At 43.7% G+C, this 27,331-nt stretch overlaps 1 protein-coding gene across 3 annotated transcripts in view; it reads right to left on the reverse strand.

Moving 5' to 3' along the window:
• KIAA1549L (KIAA1549 like) overlaps positions 1–27,331 on the reverse strand; it is a 308,458-nt gene that overhangs the window by 93,580 nt on the left and 187,547 nt on the right. For all 3 annotated transcript variants that reach the window (XM_018059263.1, XM_018059262.1, XM_005690072.3), the window contains 5 exons: positions 26,490–26,623; positions 17,989–18,151; positions 16,362–16,421; positions 10,294–10,445; positions 5,088–5,259 (listed from right to left, as the gene is read on the reverse strand). In XM_018059263.1, the coding sequence (XP_017914752.1) occupies positions 5,088–5,259; positions 10,294–10,445; positions 16,362–16,421; positions 17,989–18,151; positions 26,490–26,623 (681 nt within the window). The remainder of the gene's footprint in view (positions 1–5,087; positions 5,260–10,293; positions 10,446–16,361; positions 16,422–17,988; positions 18,152–26,489; positions 26,624–27,331) is intronic.

Genomic DNA, 27,331 nt, shown 5'->3' on the forward strand with positions numbered 1-27,331 from the left:
AGATAAATGAGACACTCAGCTACCATTTATTATGTGCTTAATAGGTGCCCCAGGGATATACTTGGAGATGGCAATGGCACCCCACTCCAGTACTCTTGCCTGGAAAATCCCATGGATAGAGGAGCCTGGTAGGCTGCAGTCTATGGGGTCGCAAAGATTCAGACACAACTGAGCAACTTCACCTTCACTTTTCACTTTTATACATTGGAGAAGGAAATGGCAACCCACTCCAGCGTTCTTGCCTGGAGAATCCCAGGGATGGGGGAGCCTGGTGGGCTGCTGTCTATGGGGCTGAACAGAGTCGGACATGACTGAAGCGACTTAGCAGCAGCTTAGCAGCAGGGATATACTAAACCCTCTACATGCAATAATTATTTCATTTAAACCCCTAGTAGGTCTCCCAGGTCAGTGCTTTTACTTTACCATTTTACAGATGAGGAAAATGTAGGTCAGAGAGGGTCACTCATTTGTCTCCTGTCTTATTGCAAAGGCTCTGCTCTCAACTGCTCTGCTATGGTGTCTTCCAACCACATGCCTCACTCACGGCCTGGCAAAGGCATTTAGCAAAGGTGGGTCCTAGGCCTTCACAAGAATACAGCCAGGCAGAAACTGAGGCTGGATATTCAGAAAGGAATGAGATGAGGTACCTGCTTTTAAAGAGCTCATGAGGAAGAAAGCAAGAAAACAATTCATTTGCCCACCGTGATAAGGGCAATGAAGTCCCTTGGAACTTGGGGGAAGGGATCACGCTTCAGCAGTCAGGGACAGGGAATGTGAAGAATGAATCCTCCCATGTGACTGAAGCTCTGGGTCTGAAGGAAAGAAGAGTAGGCTGTATGATTGGGAAAGAAGCCTGGAGACCAGGCTGTGAAGGGATCTGAATGTTTGCTGAGCACCTGTTGTGAAGGGCTTGGAAGACCCACTTTAAGAAGCTTGAATTTTACTCTTGTGAACAGTGAAGAGCCACCAAATATTTTTTAAATGTTATAGATGCAAAATCAGAACCTGTGTTTATTATAATGACTCTAATTACGATGTAGATAGTACATTAGCAGCACAGAAGCTGAAGCTGAGTCATTTGGGAAGCATATGCAAAGTCCAAGAGGAGATAATGATGAAATGGAGAAGAAAAAACAGTTTGAGAATTACTCTAGAAGGGAGCTAGGTGGGCCAAGTGGATTTGAAGGAAAGAAGAAAGTAAGGGTGAAGGCTAGCAGCTCTGAAGGCAGGTGGAAGAGAGCTGAAATCCTGTCTCTCTGAGCCGCAGTCATGCCTCTAAGGTCATCCCTAGATGATCCTTCGACTGTCATTTCCAAAAGGCTCCAAGCACCTTCTAACTGCTGTGACTGCTGTTTCTGGCCCAAGCTCTTAAACCCTCCACTGTTCTCCATGCATTTCCATCAGTAAAGTCCCCTTAGCCTCAACCTCTTCACCTGACACTCCATTCACCTCCCGCTCTAAGTAAGGCCAGCTCTCCCATTGCTGCCCCTTCCCAAGTACAATGAGGCCTGGAGTAGAAGTAAGGAGGTCAAGGAGCTGATCTCAAAGTAAAGGATGGGTTAGGACAGGAGAAGTGGTGAAGAAGAGGAGACAGTGAGCCAGGTAAAAATCTAAAGGATGGACTTCCCTGGTTGTTCAGTGGTTGGGAGTCTGCCTCCCAATCAATCCCTGGTCCGGGAAGATTTCACATGCCACAGGGCAACTAAGCCTGCGCACCATAACTACTGAGCCTGAACTCTAGTGCCTGTGCTCTGAAATAAGAAAAGCCACTGAAACAGCTAGAGAGTGGCCCATACACAGCAACAAAGACCAAGGGTAGCCAAAAATAAGTAAATTAATGTAAAAAAAAAAAAAAAAACTTCAAAGGACAGTGGGGGTCAGCTTGGGGTCTAGAGGTGACTGCAGTAAGGAGGGGGCAACTTTTAAGCATCTAGCAATTTGCAAGAATAGAAGAAATGGTCTGGACATAGCAATGAGGAGCTGGGAGGAGGGGAGCCTTCCTCTCTTATGGTATTTCTCTAATCAGTTTGCTGATTCGCAGTGTGTACCACTGCACCCAGGCTCAATGTGCCCTGCCCCACAATCCTAACCTCAGCTGCCTCCTTCACTTCATTATGACCCAAGAGAGCAGAAACAACCACAGAGATGTCCTCAGGCTTCCAGGACCAAATGTACCACGAGACCAACACCCACACCCCTGCTCCGCTTGCCCTCCTGCTGCCAAAGGATGGGCCATCCCTGCTCCTCGCTGAGTCTGACCCTTCACTTGCGCCGCCCCCTTGTCCATGTGTGGACTTTATTCCTGCAGGGCTTGTCTCTCTTCTGCATTGTCAATTTCTCCCTCTCTATTGCAGTCTTAATACTCAAATGCACCCACTCTGTCTCATGTGGCCTCATTAATCTCCTCCCTTTGCTGTCCTTGCTTCCCCACCTCCACTGTCTCCTGGGCCCGCTCCAGCCACTCTGTCTCCACTACCTATTCCTGGGAACTCCTCCTGCCAACCTGTCTCCACTACCTATTCCTGGGAACTCCTCCTGCCAACGTTCCCACCAAGCTCCAGTTTAGCAAGGCCACTTCATCTCCATCCTTCCAGTCTCTGCCTCTTAAGAACAGAAGCTGATGCAACAGCTCACCCCCTTTGAAGATATTCACTTTCTTTGCTTGTTTCTGGACTCCCCCTCCTCCTGGGTTTCCTCCATCTCCCTGGATGCTCCTTCTCAGGGTCCTCTGCTGGCTCCAGGTCTTCCCGCAGGTAACTTCTCCAGGCCTTAATTTTCACCCTCTTCTCTTTAGTTCTAGATCGTGCCAAGTCTGGTTAATCTCACGAACTCCCTTAACTCTAAATGTTATCTGTGTTGATGACTCCTCCCAAGTTAGTATTTCCTGATCTCTACTTGCATGTATAAACTAACATGTTCAAAACCAAACTCTCAATTCCATCTCCCTGACCCCACCACTGCCCCACCGAACCACTTCCTCTCCATACCTTCTGCATCTCAACAAGTGACACCACAGTCAGTGCTCAAGTCAACCTTGAGTCTTCTGGCCCTCACCTTCTCCTGCTCATACACAATCCATTGTCTTGTCCCACTGGTTCTGTCTGCAAAAATATGTAAAATATCTTCTCTGAGTCTCCACCTCTGACTCTTTCCTCTCTCACCTGGACACCTGCAGGGGTTTTCACTCCTAGCCTCTACAATTCATTCTCTACCTGAAGAGATGGATAAAGAGCTGAGGATGGAGCCTGGGGACACACACATGAAGAGGATACGGCAGAACTGATGAGGCCATTGACCTGACCAGAGATGGGACAGGGCCCATACAGAGGGAAGGGCAAAGGTGCAGAGGGAGAGAATCTGAGTTAAAAGCATTGTAAAGGCAAGACTGTAGAGGGTGATCATCATTTCTACGCAAAGGTATGTCTATGAGGATGTGCTGGCCAAGCAGAAGTGAGGGCCGTAATAACACGTGGGCTGGACCATCCCCATGGAAGCCACACCCACCATGAAGAAGGCAGAAGATGAGGAGAGGAAAACCATGAGCCAGGTGTCAGGTTCCTAAGGAGTGTGGACACCAACTAGGATATCAAGCTAGGCCTTTCAGGCCTAGAGCATGCTCCACGTGCTGCCGAATCTAACATTTCTGCCACACAGTTGCTCACCTACCTCACCCTGGCTTTCTTTGAAGCCCTTATTTGGGTCCCTAATGCCTGGGCCATCAGAAAGCCTCATTAGTTCTGCCTTCTCTCAACCTGAACGCTGACAACAGATTAATCTCCCTAGATAATGGGTACTTTCAATGATACTATTTCCCCACACAGAGATCTCCAATAGCTCCCTAGAACCAATCTCATCACTGTACAATCCCTTCCCTTGCCATGCAAGGCCTGAGTCTCCTAAGCAATGCTCATTTCTACCCCCATCATCTCCTCCTCATGCTTCAGTACTGCAGGAAACTTGACTCCTTTTTTTCAAGCACCACTGGTACTTCTCACTTCCTTTCTATTGCTCCTGCTGCTTGCTCTTTCTGGACTATACCCTCTTCCCCACCCTCGGCTGGAATCATAGCACACAATACAGTTACAAACACAACTTTGAACTCAGATTCAGATTCCTGTTTTGGAATTCATACCATATCAAGTACTAATTCTGTGATGTGGAGCAAATTAGTTAACCTGTCTTAGCGTAGGTTTCTTCATCTGTAACTGGGAGCTAAATAAAGTTGCCCCAGGGAAATAGAGAAAAATTATGTAAAGCAATAAGCATAGTAGCTGCCATGGGGAGGACCCTCAAAAAGGCAGTTATGTTTCATACCCTTTCTCTATTAATTCTTCCCAGATATTCCTTGAGAGAAATCTGTCCCTCTGTTGAGCCCTGTATCAATCACATTGTCTCCTTGAAGCATCTCTGCATTCTACACCTTTATATCTGCATCAACAGCTTCTCTGCTCCTTAAAGGCAGGGATTTAGCAAGTCTTGCCCACTTCTCTGAGTCCTCCAGCACAGTTCATGTAGGACTCGAAAGTTTACTGAATCAAATTACCTTTAATTCCCCAGCAGACAAATACAATCTCAGCAGTGGTGATTTTTCTAGCTGCTCACAAGACTATACTGAGGAGGGAAAGTGGGTAGGACCTGGGGCAAAGCAGTATTACCATCACCCTAGTATCCAAAACACATCCCTTCCCCAAACCTGATAGCTACCTCATATCAGGGCTTCCCTGAGAGCTCAGCTGGTAAAGAATCTGCCCGCAATGCAGGAGACCTGGGTTTGATCCCTAGGTTGGGGAGATCCCCTGGAGAAGGCAAAGGCTACCCACTCCAGTATTCTGGCCTAGAGAATTCCAGGAACTGTATAGTCCATAGTCCATGGGGTCACAAAGAGTCGGACACGGCTGAGTGACTTTCACTTTCACCTAAAACCTATTGCTTTAAACAATATAGGAAACAGCTGGTAGTTTGAGAACCTTCCAGAATAGAAATATTTTTAGCTCTGGGTCTACTAACATGAGTTTAGGGACTCACTTGGATGAACAGGAAATATTTGCTGATGTTAAAAATATTGAATGGAAAGACTGTCCCCTTACGGTCAGCTTGCAGAAGAACAACATGGTGCAGAGTCAAGGCCATCCTTTGGGAGTCAATGGTGCTCAGGATCTTGGCAGCTGCAGTCCCCAGCAGAGGCTTCCCATTGTACAGGGTGTAGTAAGTCAGCTCCGCAGGGTCCTTGGGTCCCGGCACCCGCTGCATCTTTACCATCTTTCAGAAAAAGACAGGCTTTGTTTACAGGGCATCGTGCATCAACTCTGCAATTACTCACGTGATCAGCAGACTCGCTCCCGACTGTGAAGCCTTCTGCAGCTGAGTAGACCCATAACATATATTTAAGGCATCAACCTTCGTGTACCTCCCTAACACCGACGTCTCAAGAAACCCTACTATCGCTGGAAGAGGAAGGCAGGGAGGAGAAAACAGTCTTGAAAATACAAACATCTGGGAAGAACAGTTTGAGACAGAGAAGAAATGCTGAAATGGTCAAGTCTTCCAGCTTCCAGAGAACTCTGGCCTCATTTGAAAATAGGCCTCCACATGAATTCAGGGCATGTTAGGTTATGCTCAGGCAAGATTTCTAATTTCAAATCCCTGCAATTGCCAGAGAAGGGAAAAAAAATGAACTTCTATGTTTGCAATTCAAAATGTCTCTGATAAAAGCAAGGTTTGGAGACTCAAAGTTCTTTTTCTAAAATAACCTTTGTTGCTTTTTCTCACTACACTACAGAGAATTTGAAAATACAGAAAAGCATCGAGAAATGAAATAAAATATAAACAACCTGTAACCCCTCCTCTACAAGCTAATTACTATCATCATTTTAGAGTATTTGCTACTATTTTTTTCCACACAAGTCTCTTATTTATCATTTTACAAAATTATTTATCGTACTTTCTATATAATATTATATATTGCCATTTTTACTTACATCCATAGGGGCTTAATTATAATAAAAGCATAAACGTTAATTTCTACATGGCATTCCAAGGCATGCCTCATAAACTTACTTACCCAATCCTTTATTGTCAAACACCTAGATTGTTACTCATTTTTCAGTATTGTAACTAACAATTTGATAATCACACATAAAACATAAATTTTAATACCTACATAATGTTCTACTGTGTGCATGTCTCATAAACTTAACTAAACCTTCATTTGTGGACATTTAGGTTGTTATCAAGTTTTCACTAGTATAATTTACCATTGATAAATATGGCATCATGTAAGTATTTCCCAAAGTATATCTTACAGATTATAAGTTTCACAGGATATCAAAAGAGGTAACAAAAATGTTTATAGCCACATTGTTCATAATAGCAAAAAAAATACAAAAATTCAGAAGTCACTAACAGTAGGATGGATAAATGAATTATAGTACTGTTGCACAATTAAATATTATAGAGTAGTAGAACTAAGGCTCTTTGATCCAATGTGGGTGAATACAAAACCTGATATGGAGCAAGAGAGACAAATTACAGAATATAAAGTTCAAAACCAGGCAAAACCAAATGATGCATTGCTTACGGATACACATGAGAATGGTAAAATCTATACAGAAAACACAGGCATGATTTAATACAAAATCCAGAAGCACACTCAACTCTGGTAGAAAGGAAGCAAGTAGGTATAATCAGAAAAGACACAGAGAAAGCTTATCAGGTAAGCTAACAGTACTGTTCTTACTCTTTGGGTTGTGGGTTCTTTTTTTATTAGTGTTCTTTAAACTCTGCCTATTTTTATGCTGCTGAGTATGTGTGCTATAAATAACAATTAAAAATAAATATTACTACAATCCAATAAAAAATGGCTTTTAAAATAATCTGACCAGACATTTCACAAAGAAAGATATCTGAGGAGCCAATAAGCATGTTTTTTTAGATGCTCAATGAGGAAATTCAACTAAAACCCATAAGGCATCACTATCAACCACTAGAATGACTACAATAAGAAAGGCTGATAACCCTGTGTTGATGAGAAGGTGGGGTAACCCCACATCTGGTTGGTGGGAGCATCAGACAGTATACTTTGGGGAAAGGTCTGGCGGTTTCTCACAGAATTCGTATACACCAACCCTGTGAACCACTCCTGCATACCCAAGAGAAATGAAAGCACATGTCTAAAGAAAGATTTGCAGAAGAAAGTTCAGAGAAGCTTTGCTTATTGTAGCTAAAAATTGGGAAAGGCCCAGGTGTCCATCAGCAGAAGCATGGATAAACAATGCTTGGATAAACAACCTGTAGCATATTTCATACAAGGGAATATTACTCAGCAATAAAAAGGAATAAACTACTGAATAAAAGAACAACATGGATGAATCTCAAAAACACTCCAGAGTCAAAAAACTACACAAAAGGGAATCTACTGTCGGATTTCATTTATATGAGGTTTTAGGACAGTCCAAACCGGTCCATGGTATGGAAATGATATATGTTGTCAAATATAAAATGGTAACGTCATACACTGTTAATGGTAGAACCGAGATGTTGAGTATATGTGTGTTTACATCATAAGTTTTGGAACTTTTCTGTGAATTTACAAATGCTCATTATAAAATATCAGGGAAATATAGATGTTATTATAAACAAGGGTTTTAATGGTGCTTAAATTTAGAAACCAGTATATCACAGAAAGGCAAGGAGATTACTTGCAGGTCTTTTTAGAGTCTTTGTATGTTAATATACCTTTGGAATCTTCAAGAATGCTTTAGAGGGTGCAGCCTTGCCCAAACTGGCCTGGTCAGATGGGCACCTTATAAGACCATTTTCCGGACACTCTGAGAAACAGCGCTCTCACCTCTTCATCTTCATGTTCACCTTTATCTTCTCGAAAGGAATTTCTAGGGGTGAGGTTGTGACCATCTAAAAGGTTCTTGTCTAAATCACTCACATGTTCTCCCATTTACTGAGTCTGAGGGTGCCCATTTCACTGCATCCTCATCAACACTGGATAGTACCAATTCACTCACTTTTAGTAGGTAAAAATGGCATCTTGTGGAAGTTAAAACTTGCATTACTTTGATGACAAATCGAGTTACACAATTAAAAATGCTTACTGGTCCTATGTATATCTTCTCTGGACTCACTTTTTCAAATATATCCACTAGAGAAATATCTTTAGCTTCTAGACATTTAAATTTCCATATTCATGAAGGTGGCTCATCTTTAAAAATGATCTGAGCCCAGATGAAAGACTTCTCTGCATGATGGATGATGTAAACTCTACAGAGTGAATTTTATTTGGGAAATTAGGGGTGTTATTTCTGTCCCCAGTGGGAGAGGAGGTAGGGAGAGCATTAGTATAACCAGGTATGAGATGAATGAACATTCAAGCAACTAATAACTTTGCTCAATTTCAATGTAACAGCAAATTCTTCCTAGCAAATTCCTCCAGGGATGATGTTGGAAGGTGATCAACACCCTTGGTAAATTGGAGATTTGCAGAAATAAATCCCTAGTTACTTCACGCAGGTTTTCCAGGTAACAAAAGGGGCCACACACACTGAGTACTCTGGAAAAAAGAGGAAAAAACACCTTGCTGGGCTCTTTTAGGCACTTAGAATGTGTTGCTTTTCTTAGGTTCACAAATAATCGTGAGTGTAGGGTGACTCTTTCTCCTACTTCAGTTGAGGCAAACTCCATTTCAACTGTCTGAATCCCAGCGACTTCCTTTCTGTTACTTGGAGAAATGTAAACTATAGGGCTCAGATGGACCCTCCCCCCAGAAAGGGGATCACAAACCTGGCACATGAAATTAACGACCACTACCTCATCACGACGCTGTCTCAGACCACAAAGACTTTTAGAACTGAAGCGACGTTCAATAAGACAAGAGGCCAAATACACCAACAGTGAATGGGGTACCTGGAGTCTCCCTAAGGGGCAGGATGTTGATTGAGGTAGGAAACTGTGTTTCAAAAGATGGGTTGCATGTACTTCCAAGATTGCCTGGAGACAGGATCTGCAGACAGACTATGGTAATGTCTGTAATTTCCTTTAAAGCTTCTCTTAGACAGTGCGATACCATGCATGTAAGTTTGGGTTAAGTTATACCCTAGATGTGGTCAGTCACCAATCAGGAGCTCACACCCCAAGGGCAGTTGGCTAATGCCGTAGAAGCCCACTCTCCAGAGGCGACTGCCATAAGAGCTTCTATAACTTGATACCTCGCTCCACAGAGCTTTAATTAGCATAACAAATGTTAGAAATAGATTCTCATTGGGTAGAAGTGGTGGTACTCAAGATATGTGGATTGGTTAGAATATGCTGGAGACATTCCCACTCTTGCTTGAATTGGATAAAGAATCTAGAGAGGCTCAGAACCTCTACCCTTAGGATGGTATCTCTGTTGGGTTCCCTCTGAAGCAGACTCTGAGAAGAGCTGAATGCTTGTCATTTATTGGAAAGGTGCAGAGAACTGATGGAGTGGTAGGGGGGTGGAAAGGAGCTGACAAGGGGTTCATTGGAAGTGAGTCACCATGGTGGGAAACCAAAGCTTAATTCTGTGGGAAAGCTCTGCTGACGATCCTAAAGCACACTTTTCAGAATTTTCCCAGCCAAGAAACCAAAGAACTGTGGTATTTATACCCCCACTGCCAGTGAAGTCCCAGGTACTTCCAGCCAGCCATGACTGGGCAAAGTGGGTTCTGGCATCTCAAGAGCAGCCCTTGAATAAAATGATGCTGGAAGTCTACCAGCCTTCATAGAAATGGTAAGCAAGTATGGGCAGGACCCCAGCAGTGTCTGCTATAGCATATTCCCCTAAATCCCAGTGTGGTCAAGTGTCCCTTATAAATGGAGAGGGCTCTGTTTGTTGAAACAGACACGACAAGGCCAACAGAACCCCATTTTTGGAAGGCTGATGGGTGTTTCTGCTGATCACAGCCGTGGTGCTGAGAGGCCTGGAAACTGGGACCTCATCCAGCCTCCAGAGCAGGTTGTGGGGGAGCTAACACTTACTAATAATGCTTTGTTGAATAAATATGCACGTGTGGGCAGCATGTCTTCTGAGACCTGCTTCCCCTTGCAATCCAGAGTGAGACAGTCGGGAGAGCAGCTCTCACCCTCCTTCACGATGTCAATGATTATGACCACGAACCCCACAAAAGTAAGAGCAGTGTGAATTAACCGGCCTCATCAGCTTGTGGTGTGCACGCACCTCGGCACGCAGCACAATCTACTTCAGCTCAGGAAGCACGTTTCCATACCTTTCTTATAGACTCTGGCGGCTTTGCACGCACCCACCTGTACGGTGTAGCTTCCCAGAGTGGTAGCCCGTTTAAACCGCCGGCCTTGCTGCTGGGACATCATGAACAGCTGGGCCAGGCGCTGCTCCATGACCCGGGCGAAGCTCTGGTTGTGCAGGCCCACCAGGGAGTTGTCCACGCCCTGCAGCACTGGACACAGGAGACAGAGCCGCTGTCAGGGGAGAGGCTCACTGCTGACTCAGAAGCCAAGCCACCAGGGCCAGGCCTGCACCAGCCGTAAGGGCCGTGGGCCTGACCCCATGTTAGGGTCTGGCCATCCTTCCCTCTCGACAGCCCCAGGGGTTAGGAATCACTATCCGCCTGTTTGAGACGCTGAAGAGGCTATGTGACTAGTCTAAGTTCACACAGCTAGTAATCAGCAAAGCCGGGGCTCAAGCCTGAACCCCTGAAACCCTGTCCTTCACAAGCTGGGACAGGTGTAATGACCTAAACTTGTTGTACTAGGTCCCAACCTTATTTAAGATAGCCTGTTCAATCAGAGTCTGTATGGGAACACAGCATTGCTGTAGGAACAGCTGATTGGATTTCTTAGTGGTTCCTGGCTCAGCGCTACCCTGATTCTACTTTTCTTTCCAACAGCTTTGCTGAAGGATCTAAGCTCCATCCTGCTACTCAGCCCCTTCCACATGGGCAAACCACCCTGCTCAGTGTTGTCATCCCCTCCCTCGCCAGTGGGGTCCTTTCAGAGCTCACTCCTAAAGTTGCCCAGGGCCCCAGGAGAGACCCTCCTGACTTGAGAGCAGGATCGTGTGATAGAAGGAGCGGGCTCTCTCAGTGCTGGCACTTGCCAGCTGGGGGACTTTGGGCAAACCACTGGCCCTCTCAGAGTCCAGGTCCTTCTCTATAAAATGGAATAAGAAAGGCTACATCACAGCAAATATATGTCTAGTGGGCTTTAAGGTTGAGATGAGATGTATATAGCAGTGTAGCACAGAACCTCCTGTGTAGAAGGTAAATGAAACTCTCTCTTTGTACCCTTCCTCCACTTCTGGACTTTATCCACACCCAGAGTATCTGTAATCAGTAAGTAAAGCACTGATATGGAATTCCAGGCTATGGCTGGTGCCTGGAGGAGGATTTTAATGAACGCCAGGACCATCCTAGAACTGCTGCAGTCACTTACTATGGGGGCGACTGCCTTTATGCTGTCTATTCCCCAAGCCAGCCCTTCTTCCAAGTCCCTTGGGAAGAAGCACACTTCTTCCCAAACACCTAAAACACTCCCTCCAAACACATCCCTGAAAACAAAAATGCTAAAAGCAATTCTCATCTTCTTAGACCAAAACTTACATGGGCTGGGGATGTAATACAAGATTTTTCATTTAGCAGAGTTTGTTCTACTACAGTCCAGCCAAGGACCATTAATACCACTCTGTCTACTAGGATCTGGAAAGAGTCTGGATATAAAGGCTGTATTGTTACTATGATGGCATTCTAACAGGGCAGAACAAGGCACGGATGACAATGAGATACAGAGAGCGATGTCGAAACTGATCATGAGAAAAGTGAAACCCACAGCTGAGTTTCAGAAGTTATTTCTTTGAAACCACAAATCCTAAAAAAATCCCCATGAAGGGCAGGCATAAAGAAGCTTTCCTTTCAGGGCCCTCGTGAGGGACTCCCAGCTCAGCAGAATTCCTGCAAACAAACTCCTGCAAACATTCCTGTGTCTCCCACGGTGGTGGGTCCCAGAAAGGCCCCTCCAGACCCTCCTCGCACAGCTGTCAGGCTGAGGAAGGGCTGACCCACTTCCTGACCCCAGGAGGAGAGCTCATGTTCTTTCAAGTTCAAAGATACCCCTCCCATAAAATGACAGTGCCAACGGCTGCAGGATTACTTCTGTGCTGGTCTCTCCTGACCAGTGGACAAGGGTGAGAGAGGGACTGCAGGACGGCTGAGGGGTGTCATCATGAGTTACTTTAGAGAAATCCCAGAGGTGATGCAAAAAGGGCAGACATCAAAGAAGAGAAGAGTCAAAGCCTCCAGGTGACGAACCGTTTTGGAAATAGACAGTGGTGATGGGTGCACAACTCTGTGAACGTACTCAATGCTGCTGTGTTGTACACTTAGAAAAATGGTACCAATGAACCTAGTTCCAGGGCAGGAATAGAGACGCAGAGAACAGACTCAGAGACACTTGGGGGAAAGAGGAGGGTGGGACAAATTGGGAGAGAAGCATTGTCATATACACACCGCTGCTTCTGCTGCTGCTGAGTCGCGTCAGTCGTGGCCCCATAGACGGCAGCCCACCAGGCTCCCCCGTCCCGGGGATTCTCCAGGCAAGAACACTGGAGTGGGTTGCCATTGCCTTCTCCAATGCATGAAAGTGAAAAGTGAAAGGGAAGTCGCTTAGTCGTGCCCGACTCTTAGCGACCCCATGGACTGCAGCCTACCAGGCTCCTTCGTCCATGGGATTTTCCAGGCAAGAGCACTGGAGTGGGGTGCCATTGCCTTCTCCCATATATACACTACCATGTATGAAACAGCTAGCTAGTAGAAGCTGCTGCATAGCGCAGGAAGCTCAGCTCGGTGCTCTGTAATGACCTGAAGCGGAGGGATCAGGGGGTGGTGGGGGGAGAGAGGTCCAAGAGGGAGGGGATATATGTATACATATAAATGATCCACTTTGAGGTATAACAGAAACTAACACAACATCATAAAATAATTATACTCCAGTAGAAAATAATTTTTAAAAAGGTTAAAACGATAAATCACATCTTATGTGTATTTTACCACAATTTTTAAAATTGAGAGAAAAAAATGCCTCCAGGGAAGTGCAGGAAGTTATGAGAACCTGCCACAGAGTTCCACAGAATCAACAGCTAGGCAGCTCCCACGTGCCTCATGGCTCTTTCTGCAAAGAGGATGTGTCCTTCCTAGGAGGAGCTGGACGAGAGCTGGGGGCTGGAGCCAGGAGCCTGGGTTTGAATCCTGATGCCTCCCTATTGAGTGTTCTTGGGCAGGTTCCTCTGGGCCCCAGTTCCTCATCTGAAAACATGGTTATCATAAGCTACTCCTGACCGTATGATGAAGAACAGAATACTTTATAAAAGAAAACTGCTTCTAGCATAGTGCCATAAAGCCCTTGAGAGGATGCCCACAAGCAGCAGCTGTTGTTGCTCAAATGCACCTCCTGCTTCGCTAGACAGGTCTTCAGCAGAGGAATGAATCGCCTGGAAAACACAGAGCTGTGTTCCAGGACTGCAGTTCCTCTCCTTTCTCCAGAGAAGCCCAGTGGCCTCAGGCTCCCGGCCTGGGGAATGGGTTGAACAAAGCTATCTTCATCTCTCCATTCCCAATCTCCTACCCTTCTGGAAATGATGGCAAAAGTTGGTGGTGACCGCCCACAGGTCTAGAAAGTGGTCATGGACCAAAGGGAAGGCAGGAGGGTCCTCCTGAAACCTGAAACTGTTCCCCCCTCTCCCTGCCCCTCAAGCAGAAATCAACTGGTCCAGTCAGCCCTGAACACAGTGTTGGGATGGGTTGGGCGGGGGGTGGGGGGGGGTCACTGTCTATGCTGATTACCGACAGCAGCACCAGTGATAACAAGTGAGGGATGTCCAGGTGAGTGGGCTGGAGGTCAAGTCGCAAGAGAATCCTGAAAACAAGACCATGTATGGAGCCTTTTGTTAAGCACGTGTCACTCAAACAGAGGCAGGGCAACACAGAAGTACCTGAGGAAAGGCCAAAACAAGAGGTTGACAAGGACAGGGTGTCTTACCATCAAATGTCAATATTAAAGTTAGAGAAGGGCGGGGATATATCTGCAAGTTTTAAAAAAAAAAAAGCATTCCTTGGGCAGGAAACATGATTTTATAAGTGTTACATAACCTGCTGGCTTCAAAAATGTGTTGCTGGGTTAGCACTGTCTCTCTTGGGCATAAGCTCTGGTGGGTCGCTGCTGTTTACGTTTGTAAACACATTTCTTTTGTTGGCTTTCTTTGCAGGTAAAATAATCTCTGCAAATCCATGGCTTTGCAGGGCAGAAAGAAACGCAATTTTCTGCAGTTTAGGAGAGGTCTTGAGCAGGCTTCACCGAGCTCCTAGTTAGTATTCCAGCTAGCACCCACCTACTGCTTATTTCGGACAGCAAGGGAGAGAGGAGACAGGGAAGGGAAGAGGGAGATTGGGGAGGGCCTGCTTGTCCAGGCTCATCTTCCAGGACTTGCAAAATCTTGCTCCGTCTTTGTTATGGGCTGAATTGTTTCCCCCACACCTCATCTGCTGGTGTTTTATCCCCCAGGACCTCAGAATGTGACTGTTTGGAGATAGGGCCTTTAAAGAGGCAATTAAGATACAATGAGGTCATTAGGGTGGGGCCTAGTCCTAAACAACTGGTGTCCTTGTAAGAAGAGGAAATTAAGACACAGACCTGCACAGAGGGAAGGTGGTTGTTTTACAAGCCAGGGAGAGAGAACCTCGGAAGCAAACAGCCCTGCTGACACCTGATATTAGACCTCCAGCCTCTTGAGTTATGAGAAAATAAATTCCTGTGGTTGAAGCCCCCACCCTCACCCCTCAGCCTAGGGTAGCAGCTCTAGCAGGCCAACACCTTCCTGTCCCTCCCCTTGAAACCGAGGAGGACCCTTTGGGGCTCCTGGGCTTGGAAGCCTTTCTGTCCCCATTTCTTGTAGGCAAGACTCCAGCCGCCGTAACCTTCCCCAAGTTCCAAAGGGCAGATCCAGAACAGTTGCTAATGAAGGAGAGAGCTGCCACAAAAGCACCTGAGGCAAGATTAAAGGGACCCTCAGAGAAATGCGTCAAGGTGAGGAGACCGACCACCTGAGACCCCGTGCATGCTAAGTTGCTTCAGTCACGTCCGACTCCTTGCAACCCTATGGACGGTAGCCCTCCAGGTTCCTCTGTCCATGGATTCCCCAGACAAGAATACTGGAGGGGGCTGCCATGCCCTCCTCCAGGGGGTCTTCCTAACCCAGAGATCGAACCCACATCTCTTACCTCTACCTGCATTGGCAGGCAGGTTCTTTACCACCAGGACCACCTGGAGACCCTACACACACCTTAATCTTTTTAGCAACCCTACCTTGAACTATTGCTATAAATCCCCTCATCAAATCCTCCCAGGTTGGCACATGTAGTTTTTTGAGGCAGGAGCTTGCGGTATCCCCCCGCTAGCAAAGCAATGAAGCTATCCATTTCTACTTCACCCCAAACTGCCTCCGAGATTCAATCTGGCACCAGTGAACAGAGAAGCTGAGCTTTCGGCACCACCCTTAATGACCCAGCCAGTCACTATCCCTCCTACACGCTTCTGTTCTCTCTCTGCTTCTAATCCTTGCTTCTCTAATTTCCAGAGCTACTGTCTGGCTTTTGAAAAACACAAACAAGAACTTTTTTTTTTTGCTATTTCATAAATCTCAGCTGGAAAATGTCAAGGAAAATGCCACCCAAACACCCTTCTACTTCCGTCTGCCTTCACTGTCAGGACACGCTGGGCTTCACCAGGATCAGTGTGGGTGTGCCCAGGGAGAGAGAAAAGTGCATGCCTGGCATTCCTCTGACTTCACTGGGTTTTGTAGGGCAGTGGAGAAAGGCCTACGATCTTTAAACGAATAGACAACCATTCGCACGGACATGCCCCAGCCCTCCACAGCTGAAGGCTGTTCCTTCTGATGGATGCATGTTTTGCAAGAAGAAGGCTCCAGACTGGGACTTTCAAGGTAGCTGTTTTGAACTGATTATTTAATACCCATCTTCAGTGTGATGTCTTTTTTTTTTTTTAATTGAAGAATAACTACAACATTGTGTTGGTTTCTGCCTCAACATGGATCAGCCATAGGTACATTCATGTCCCCTCCCTCTTCAGCCTCCCTCCCACCTCCCACCCCATCTTACCCCCTCTAGGCTGTCACAGAGCCCAGGTTCTTATTTCAGTTTACTCCATTTCTGGTCCTATGGAAGGAACTCCTTGGCTTATAAGGCAGAATCCAAGAAAAGATGCCAACTCTATCACTGAAAGGCAGGCAAGCTTTTAAAAATAAACCAACCTGATAGGGTGAAAGGAACAATGAAAGAAGAGATTACCTGTAATTACCCAATAGTCTCTCGTTGTTTCTGATATATCAAGGTTGGGGTATTCCAGCGCTAAAACAAACAAGAAACACACCAAATTACTTTTATATATGGATATTGTTTTATATATAGATATTGTTCAGGTTTTATATATAGATATAGTTCAGGGAAATAGATATAGCTGACAAAACACCAAGCAGCTAAATCCTGCTCTGTCATTCTTGGGAACTCCAGGACATACAGCCTGAAACTTGCTTTTCAGAAAACTAAAATACTCAGTAAAGGGCTAACTTTCAGAAGAAGAATTTTCCAAGGCTTTTGGGTGTCTGCTTCCAGCTTTTCCATCAAAACCTTCTTAAGGCAAAACAATTTCACTGTCAAGACCTACAACGAGAACCTGTCAACCATAGCCTTCTTTTTTAGAAAATTATCTATCATAACATATTTTTAGGAATAATTATTTATTGAATGGATCTTTTCAAAGTCAAAGTTTAGTAGCTAAATGCTTGCAAGCAATGGTCCCATTTCTTTATAGTGTGGTGACCATCAGAGTTAACATGTTAAGGGTTTAGCACATTATTTGGCACATAATAAGTACTCAGTAAATCACAGTTGTGTTATTATTATTATTCTTAGACTGTCAAGATGATAAAAGAAAATAAATCCTTTACATGCTGCCAGGTGAATAACGCCATCTTTTATGACATTATCTTTTCCATAAAATCCAGAGTCATCTCTTCTGAGTACATGGAAATTCACAAAAGCTTGCCACTAAACTAACACTTTTTTATCAAGTCTGAGTGGCTACTTTGTGCTAATAAGTACATTCACACACATTATCTCACTTATTTACAATATAAAGAGGAACCATAGAGGGAAATGAAAACAACTTTGCTAATACACGTTAAAAAAAAAACACCCAGTGACCTTGAGTATGTATGAACAATTAAATTTAAGAGCACCGATCTTTACTTCCTTTGGCTACTGAGTAAGTGTTTGGGTACAAAATGTAGGCTGCATCTTCGAAGTCTATGTCTGCTGCATGGTAATGAGGATTATGCAACTGAAGCATTAGAAAAAGAGAAGGCCACAAGCCTATGGGGACTTCATCAAGTGAAGTCACGATGCTGACTGCATGTGAGCTGCATTATAATGTCTATAGCCCAGGCAAGGGCTGAAGGCCTGGGAATTTTTGTTGATGGCAGAAGTGGGGGGAACCCTAGCAACCAAGATTGCCATGAGGACAGATGCTCTACCAGGCAGTGTTATAAGCTAAGAAGACAGACTGCTTGGTTCAAGCCCCAGGTTCCATGTCTCACCAGCTATGTCAGAGTTAAACCTCTTGGAGTTTCATTTTTCCCATCTGCAAAATGGCGCTAATTTTGCACCTACCATAGAGGGTAGTTGTGAGGATTAAATGAGATACAAGACAAGTGAAGGGTCAAAGCACCTAGCCAGTGCTTTTTACAACATGCAGTGAAGTTTTCATCAATTCAACCCCCTTCAGTCACATATTACAGTTGTGATTTTATGACAAAAGAGTTAGCATGTGGCACCATGGAGGCTTGCTAAACGGACAAGTTCCCGGAGAAGATGATAGAGTCCTACAGGGATTCAAACATAACTCAAACATACTCACGTTCAGCGATGGTGAGCGGTGGGTAGGTGAGGTAGAACCCCACCAGCTCAGCGGAGAGCTGGCGGAGGAGGCTGCTGGCCACAGTGCCGTTGAGGAAGGAGCTTCGATTGGCCACCACATACACCAAGGTGACTGTCTGGGAGGCGTTGGACGTGCTCACCATCTGAATGGACACAGGAGGAAAGGGGAGGGAGACATGCCAAATAAGATGAGGGTCTGTTTCATGGAGACCGTGGGAGGAGAAGTTTAAGGAGAGGTTAGGAATGAAAGGGAGGTGGGAAGAGAGCAAGGAAGAGATAAGAATAACAACAGTTGTCATATGATGGCTCACAACATGCCAGGCATCTCATACCAGGCATCGTTCCAAGGGCACATGATCTCATTTAATCCTCACCACAACCCTAGGAGGTGTATCCTGTCATGGAGGTATATCCTTGACAGAGGAGGAAACTGAAGCCCAGAACGATCAAGGGACTTGCCCAAGGTCACACAGCTAATAAGTGACGGAGCCAGGATCCAAACCTGGGCAGCCTGACTTCAGGTTTTAACCACTGGTGTGTGTATCTTTTCCAGGGGCTAAGTGGTCACAGGCTACTGTTATGGTTCTGAAGATACACTATAGAGTATAGGAATGGTAAATTTAAGAGGGTTCAACTGCTCAGACAGAGAAAGCCTGATTCAAACTTTTGGGGAATTTTAAAGTTGAAAGGACGGAGAATGCATGCCACTGGTCACCAACCTAGTAATGGACAGCATGATGAAAACTGATGACAATAAGAATGCAGAAATAGAAAACACCTTCTTTAGAGAGAGATTCCATTTCATTGTGATCTATCAATTCAATATAGAATATGTTAATATTACTATGTGATGGTATAGGTTTCTTCTTGAATCTTTAAGTCAGGTTTTTAGTTATGAAGAAATGAGACTTCCATGGGTCAGTGTATATATACACAAACACCCCCCCCCAGATGAAATGTGAAAAACAGATGCAGTAGGAAGGCATTCTGCCTGGTGAGACAGTCTCTGTGAGCTTCTGCGCTGGATGTCTGCCCCACCAGATCCATTTGCTACCCTGCCCTCATCCTGCTCAGTGCGCCCAGAGGCAGAATTCTGTGGACCATACCAATGGGCTACTTGGCACCCTGGTATTAGCTACAGAGAGCTCAGGAGGATGTGGGTGAGAAGGAGGAGAGTGAGGTCAGAGAGCTGGTGTTGGGGGCTCCCTCCTGGGGGGTCACAGCTCTGGCTGGGCACTTCTGGCCCAAGTTTCCCACAACTGCTCCATCCCCTCATCTCATCAGCCCCAATGTCACAGCCTTGAAAGCTGTGCCACCCCTGTGGTCTCCCTAGAGCCTGGGCACACTTCTGCAAAGTCCTTTTCAGAAGGACTTTGGACTTGGACTTTCCTCGAACTGCCTTCATTTGAATATGTCCTCTCTTTTTTGCCAGGAACTGATACCCAATCTGTCTAAAACCTTTGTGTGCTCAGACACAAATATCTCTGCAACATTTCTTTTAAAACTTACTTTGAAGACAACTGTCAAGAGTAAGCTTCTTCAAGCTATTTCGAGTTTTTCCCATAAGAGCAAGTTCCTTTTAAGTTCTCTAACATAGCACCTAGAGTCCCATGATTACTGATATATGGAGTCAACATTTCTGGTCAACTGTTACTTCCTCTCCAGAAGCATTTTTGGAATGTGGTTTAGCCACAAGGATTCATACCTCTTTCCCAAGGTACCAAGAAGAAAGGTACTTCTTTCTGAATAATTCAAAAGACCTCACTGTACTGTCGCCTAAAAAATAATAACTAAAGTAACTTTGCAATCTTTATCTCTATTTGGAACATTATATATATATATATGCTTGTTTCTTTTCAACAAAACTAAATCTCACTGGATCCCAAAGAGCCTGCAGTATGGTATCTTAGTACATAATACACTCGACAAAATAAGTTATACATTTTTTAGTTGAGAACATTTTCATTAAGGAGACTTCACTAACATACAGCACTATATTAGTTTCATACTTTCTGTGGTAAAATACACATTATGTTATACCAGTTTAACCATTTAAAGTGTACAGTGGCTTTAAGTACATTCACATTCTTGGTCAATCATCACCGCTGTCCATTTCCAAAACTTTTCCATCATTCCAAACTGAAACTCTACACCTACTAAATAACTCTCCATTTCTTCCTCTTCCTAGTCCCTGGGAACCACCATTCAATTTTTCTGTCTCTATTAATTTGACAAAACTAAACTTGTGGCCCAGATGGTAAAAGCGGCTGCCTGCAATGAGAGAGACCTGGGTTCAATCCCTAGGTCAGGAAGATCCCCTGGAGAAGGAAATGACAACCCACTCCAGTATTCTTGCCTGGAAAATCCCATGGATGGAGGAGCCTGGTAGGCTACAGTCCATGGGGTCGCAAAGGGTCAGACACAACTGAGCAACTTCACTTCACTTCAAACACTTTTCATGAGTGGAATCATACAGTATTTTCCTTTTGTGATTGGCTTCTTTCATTTAGCCTGATGTCCTCAAGGTACACCCATGCTGAAGCACGTGTCAGAATTTCCCTGTTTTAAAAGTGAATAATACTCCCTGGCATAGCTATACCACATTTATTTATTCATTCACCTGCAGATGGACACTTAACGTTGCTTCCATCTTTTGGGTGCTGTGAATAATGTTATGAACACTGGTCTTCAAACATCTGTTCAAGTCCCTGGTTTACATTCTATGGAGCATATACCCAGAAACAGAATTGCTGGATCATATGGTAATTCTATGCTTTTTTGAGGGAATGCTAACAACAACAATACTCTTTTCCACAGCAGCTGCACCATTTGACATGCCCACCAGCAGTGCACAAGAGTTCCAATTTCTCCTTACCAACACTTGTTTTTCTCTATTTTTTTAAAATAACAGTTATCCTCATAGGTGTGAAGTGGTATTTTGTGGGCTTTATTTTGCATGTCATGTGCTTATTGGTTACCTGTATATCATCTTTGGAGAAACATCTATTCAAATCTTTTGCCCATTTCTTACTTGGGTTGCTTGGTTTTTTGCTGTTGACATGTAGGAGTTCTTTATGCACTCTAGATATTAATTCCTTATAGATATAGTATTTGCAAATATTTTCTTCCATTATGTGGGCTGAGTTTTGATTATGCCTTTTGAGCCACAAAAGTTTTTAATTTTGTTGACATCTAACTTACTTATTTTTTCTTTTGTTATCTGTGCTTTTTGGTGTCATATCAACAAATCACTGCCAAATTCACTGTCATAAAGCTTTCTCCCCGATTTTCTTCCAAGAGTCCTACAGTTTTATTAGCTCCTACATTTAGGTCTTTGATCCATTTTGAGTTAACGTTTGTATATGGTATTAGGTGCGGATACAATTTCATTCTTCTGCTTGTGGATATCAGTTTTCCTAGTATTATTGGCTGAAGCTAAAGGCAAAGGAGAAAAGGAAAGATATACCCATTTGAATGCAGAGTTTCAAAGAATCTCAAGGAGAGATCAGAAAGCCTTCCTCAGTGATCAATGCAAAGAAATAGAGGAAAACAACAGAATGGGAAAGACTACAGATCTCTTCAAGAAAATTAGAGATACCAAGGGAACACTTCATGCAAAGATGAGCACAATAAAGGCCAGAAAAGGTATGGACATAACAGAAGTAGAAGATATTAGGAAAAGGCAGCAAGAACACTCAGAAGAACCAGACAAAAAAGATCTTCACGACCCAGATAACCATGATGGTGTGATTACTTACCTAAAGCCAGACATGCTGGAATGCTGGAAATCAAGAGGGCCTTATTATGCCAGCAAGTTTGGAAAACTCAGCAGTGGCCATGGGACTGGAAAAGGTCAGTTTTCATTCCAATCCCAAAGAAGGGCAATGCCAAAGAATGTTCAAACCACCACACAATTGCACTCATCTCACATGCTAGCAAAGTAATGCTCAAAATTCTCCAAGCCAGGTTTCAACAGTATGTGAACCATGAAATTCCAGATGTTCAAGCTGGATTTAGATACGGTAGAGGAACCAGAGATCAAATTGCCAACAGTGTTGGATCATCGAAAAAGCAAAGGAATTACAGAAAAACATCTACTTCTGCTTTATTGATTACGTCAAACCCTTTGACTGTGTGGATCACAACAAACTGGAAAATTCTTAAAGAGATGGGAATACTAGACCACCTGGCCTGCCACTTGAGAAATCTGTATGCAGGTCAAGAAGCAACAGTTAGAACCAGACATGAAACAACAGACTGGTTCCAAACTGGGAAAGGAGTACGTCAAGGCTGTATATTGTCACCCTACTTATTTAACTTATATGCAGAGTACATCATGAGAAATGCTGGGCTGGATGAAGCACAAACTGGAATCAAGATTGCCGAGAGAAATATCAATAATCTCAGACACGCAGGAGACACCACCCTTATGGCAGAAAGAGAAGAAGAACTAAAGAACCTCTTGATGAAAGTGAAAGAGGAGAGTGAAAAAGCTGGCTTAAAGCTCAACATTAAAAAAACAAAGATCATGGCATTTGGTTCCATCACTTCATGGCAAATGGATGGGGAAACAATGGAAACAGTGACAGACTTTATTTTGGGGAGCTCCAAAATCACTGCAGGTGGTGACTGCAGGCATGAAATTAAAAGATGCTTGCTTCTTGGCAGAAAAGTTATGACCAACCTAGACAGCATATTAGAAAGCAGAGACATTACTTTGTTGACAAAGGCCCATCTAGCCAAAGCTACGGTTTTTCCAGTAGTCATCTATGGATGTGAGAGTTGGACTATAAAGAAAGCTGAGTGCCTAAGAATTGATGCTTTTGAACTGTGGTGTTAGAGAAGACTCTTGAGAGTCCCTTGGACTGCAAGGAGATCCAACCAGTCCATCCTAAAGGAAATCAGTCCTGAATATTCATTGGAAGGACTGATGCTGAAGCTGAAACTCCAATACTTTGGCCACCTAATGTGAAGAACTGACACACTGGAAAAGATCCTGATGCTGGGAAAGATTGGAGGCAGGAGGAGAAAGGGACGAAGAGGATGAGATAGTTAGATGGCATCACCAACTTGATGGACATAAGTTTGAACAAGTTCTGGGAGTTGGTGATGGACAGGGAGGCCTGGCATGGTACAGTCCATGGGGTCACAAGAGTTGGACACAATTGAGCGACTGAACTGAACTGATTGGATGAAATGACTGTCGTTTCCCCCACCTAATGGTCTTGTCAGGAATCATTTGACCATGTATGTATTTATTTCTGAGGTTTCTGTTTGGTTCCATTGTTCCATATTTCTGTCTTTATGCCAGTTCCACCTTTTTTTGAATACCATAGTTCTGCACTAAGTTTTGAAATCAGGAAGTGTGAGATCTCCAACTTTGTTTTCCTCTTTAGGATTGTTTTGCCAATTTGGGGTCCCTTGAGATTTCACGTGAATTGTAGGATAGATTTTTCTATTTCTGCAAAAGACGTCACTGGAATTTTGATAGGGATTGCATTGAATCTATCAATCATTCTTGGTAGTACTTGACATCATAACAACATTAAGTCTTCCAATTCATAAGCACAGAATGTCTTTCCATTTATGTTTTCTTTACTCATATTTTTATAGCTAAGAAAAGTGTAGTCACTCGGGGGCTAATTAACAACAGCTTCATAAATAAGAAGAAATCCACAGGCCTGAAATCAAGGTCAAATCATGGTTCCCTCACAGTCATGCCCTGTCCCTTGCAGAGAACACTTTCCCATCACCCCTCTATTCTTGGATTCCTTTGGGTTCTGACATCATCTCTTACTTCCCATTCACTCTTGCCATGATTCATTTAGTTAATTAGACCCATAAAGCTCATGGAATGGAAAGCCATTGTTTTCATCTTTAGTATCCATTCTTCCTTCTTCCATGTCAGCACCACAATTTCTCTTGAGGAAATACTACTTCTCTCCTGTAAGTTCATGTGCTTTGGGTAGAGTTGCCCCAGTCAGGTTCCAGGAGTGGGTATCTCAGTCAGGCTTAGTTGACTGGGACATTTCACATCCTCAATCAGTTACTGGTCCAGAAATAAGCACATGATCCAAGAGGGTTCAATGAAAACTAATCCCAGGATTTTGACTGGAATGACATAAGAAAAGGCACTCTGGTTCCACGAGACTGTGAGCAATAAAGATGAGACAAACTTGGAGGTGCCAGGAGCCTGCGGATAATGCCAGACTATAGCAAGGCAAGCCAAGAGATGAGGAGACAATTTCATGAAGAAATCATGTAAGCACCTGGATCCAACTGTTCCTGAAGTAAGAAGCTACAAACTTTTCAGTTACATGAGCCAATCACTTCCTCTTTTTGCATAAGCCTTGTGAGCTTGCATTCCATTGCTTATCATCAAAAAGTCTTAATTGAGCCTACTATAATCTAGCCCCTAATATCGATGCTATGCAAGTAAAAAGTAAGTTATTTTTTCAATGACCCTCTGAAAAAAGTAGATATTTACATGGTTTTATTCCACAAAAGATCCAAGGTGCCCCACAAATTATATTTAATACAAGAAAAGGGAAATTTATTCATTGCAAAACCAGGTCCTTAAAAAAAGAGATTAATGACAACCCTGGGGGATGATTAGCATGTAACAATCAATGCATAACATAGTGGCCTAGAGGGTTATTAAATCTACACAACAGCTTTGGCTCTGGGCTTCCTGTTAGCCAAGGCAAAAAGTGAAAGAGGGTTAATAAAACAATTCACCCAATTATCCATTCATATCAAGAGCTGTTGATACATTCAGGAGCATCTAAAATCTTTTTAGATGCAATTTTCTAATTGCCTGCTGTAGTCTTTTCCAAGGAATGATTGTTGCTTACTTTATAAAGTTTCATCTCATGGCCACAACTATCATACAACAACACAAGAGAGGCTTCTTAAGGCCAAGGGCAGCTTATTTATCTTGGTGTCCCTTCCACTGGCTGATAAAAAGAAGCTGCTCTGTAAGTCTGTACTTCCTGATTATAATTAGAATATGTTCCTCTGCCAAGCTCCAATAAGACTCATGTACCTGTGAGGATCACAAACGCAATCAGAAAGGAAAAGATCCCCCACAAAGGAGCTGAGTCACACTCCTTACATAAATCTTATGTCTGTGACATGTTTTTAGATCTTAGTCAAATATGAACCAGATCATAATGAGATACTTCCATATATACTTTGGGTGAATCTAGAAAGGGACAACTGCTCTTTCAAATTAAATTGTATGCTTTCCACATCATATTGGCTTTGCTGATAATTCATTTAAGCTAAATGTCAATTTTAAAACCACTGGGTTTAATTGCAAAGGCTTTTAGTTCAGTAAAAACAGAGAGATTGGTTAGTACAATCAGAGAAATTTGGGGGCTTGATGAAAATTATTAAGAAGCATCTGTCTTTAGGGAGATGTTGTCCATACAAATGTAAAAAATGAGTCTGAGAAAAACATTTGGTAGCATGTCTACTGCAAATTCAGGAAGTTGAAGTACAGTATACCAGTACTGAGACTGCCCTGGAAGAGAAGTCAAATGCCTGCTGAAAATTTCATCAAGGATCCCATTTCTACATTGCATTGGTGCTAGCAAAGCATGGTAGATTAGAGTACAGACTTTGGCTCAAGTCCTAATTCTGGAAGTTTCTTACCATTCTCTACATTCCTTTCTCTGTGAAATGCTGATAATAACACCTCAGAAGGATGTCTTGAGTATTATGCAGCAAAGCTTTTATAAAACACTTAGCACAATCCTGGCACGTGCTGCTGCTGCTAAGTCGCTTCAGTCATGTCCGACTCTGTGCGACCCCATAGATGGCAGCCCACCAGGCTCCCTCATCCCTGGGATTCTCTAGGCAAGAACACTGGAGTGGGTTGCCATTTCCTTCTCCAATGCATGGAAGTGAAAAGTTGAAGTGAAAAGTTAAAGTGAAGTTGCTCAGTCGTGTCCGACACTTAGCGACCCCATGGGCTGCAGCCCACCAGGCTCCTCCCTCCATGGGATTTTCCAGGCAAGAATACTGGAGTAGGGTGCCATTGCCTTCTCCAGATCCTGGCACACAGTAAGCCCTAAATATAAGATGTGTGTGCTTAAACTAAGGTGATTTCTCCTGTGGATACCTGGAAAATAAACTGAATTAAAATCACAGAAAGGAAATCTTAGGTGAATTAGTTATTTAGAAATGATTCACTTTATATGAGACATCTGACATATAGAGTATATTCTAGTACATTAAAAATAAATAAGTATATTAGAAAGACTTGAGGAAGCTTCACAAGGGAAAATAAACATAAAATCCCAAATCACAGCAGGTACACAGGGGTACACCATCTCTCTTGTATAATCAACCCCAGATATCCTCACATACCCGAAGTACAAAGGCAGCTTTGAAGTGGGGGAACCACAGCACTTCCTGCCAACATTTGGGTTCTGGGTGGCCTGTGTCAACTACAGGCTGAAGCACACTCCCACTTACCTGAACCGTCAGGTTGCTTTTAGTATTCAGAACTTTCCTCTCAGCATCCTGGAAGGCCCTCTGTAGCCTCTGTTCCATGGTCTGAGCAAATTTGCAGGACTGTATGTTGTCGGACTGGCTCACAAACTGTAGCACTAGAATGAGAGTAATAAATCAATGCTCACCAAAGCTCTATGTCTTAGTTCCTTGAACTTAATGGCAGTCATGATACAAAACGGCATGATTTTATATCAGAGAAATCAGGCAAATAAGGACAGTCATTGTTTTGGAAGTGGCTCTTAAAATAATTTATAATATAGAAGAATTAAAAACATGATCGAATCTGAGATTCCCTCCAATGCAAAGAATTTTGTGATTTCAATTACTGGCATATGGAAACATCTGCTCTAAGACAACAACATGACTTTAGAGTGATCAGGCCTTCTATTTCTTTGGAAGGAAAAAAAGAAGTCAATTGACCTACATGACTAAGTTGTTTGAGTCTTTCAGTTTCAATGGTTCCTCTACTCTTGTGGCTTCCAAACCACAAGATCAGAATTTTAAAAAACATAAAAACATTTTAAAAAATATCTATTTAGGTTGCACTGGGTCTTCACTGCTGCACAAGAGCTTTCTCTAGTTGTGGAAAGCAGAGGCTTTCTCTAGGTACGGTGAGCTTTTGTTGCAGAGCACACAGACGCAGTAGCTGTGGCACACAGGGTTAGTTGCCTCACAGCATATGGAATACTCCCGGGCCAGGGATGGAACCTGTGACCCCTGCATTAGCAAGTTTATTCTTAACCACTGGACCACCAGGGAAGTCCCAACAGGGAATTTAAAAGAAAGACTCTAAGACCTAAGCT

Source organism: Capra hircus, chromosome 15 (assembly GCF_001704415.2).
Source record: "Capra hircus breed San Clemente chromosome 15, ASM170441v1, whole genome shotgun sequence".
Classification (NCBI taxonomy): domain Eukaryota; kingdom Metazoa; phylum Chordata; class Mammalia; order Artiodactyla; family Bovidae; genus Capra; species Capra hircus.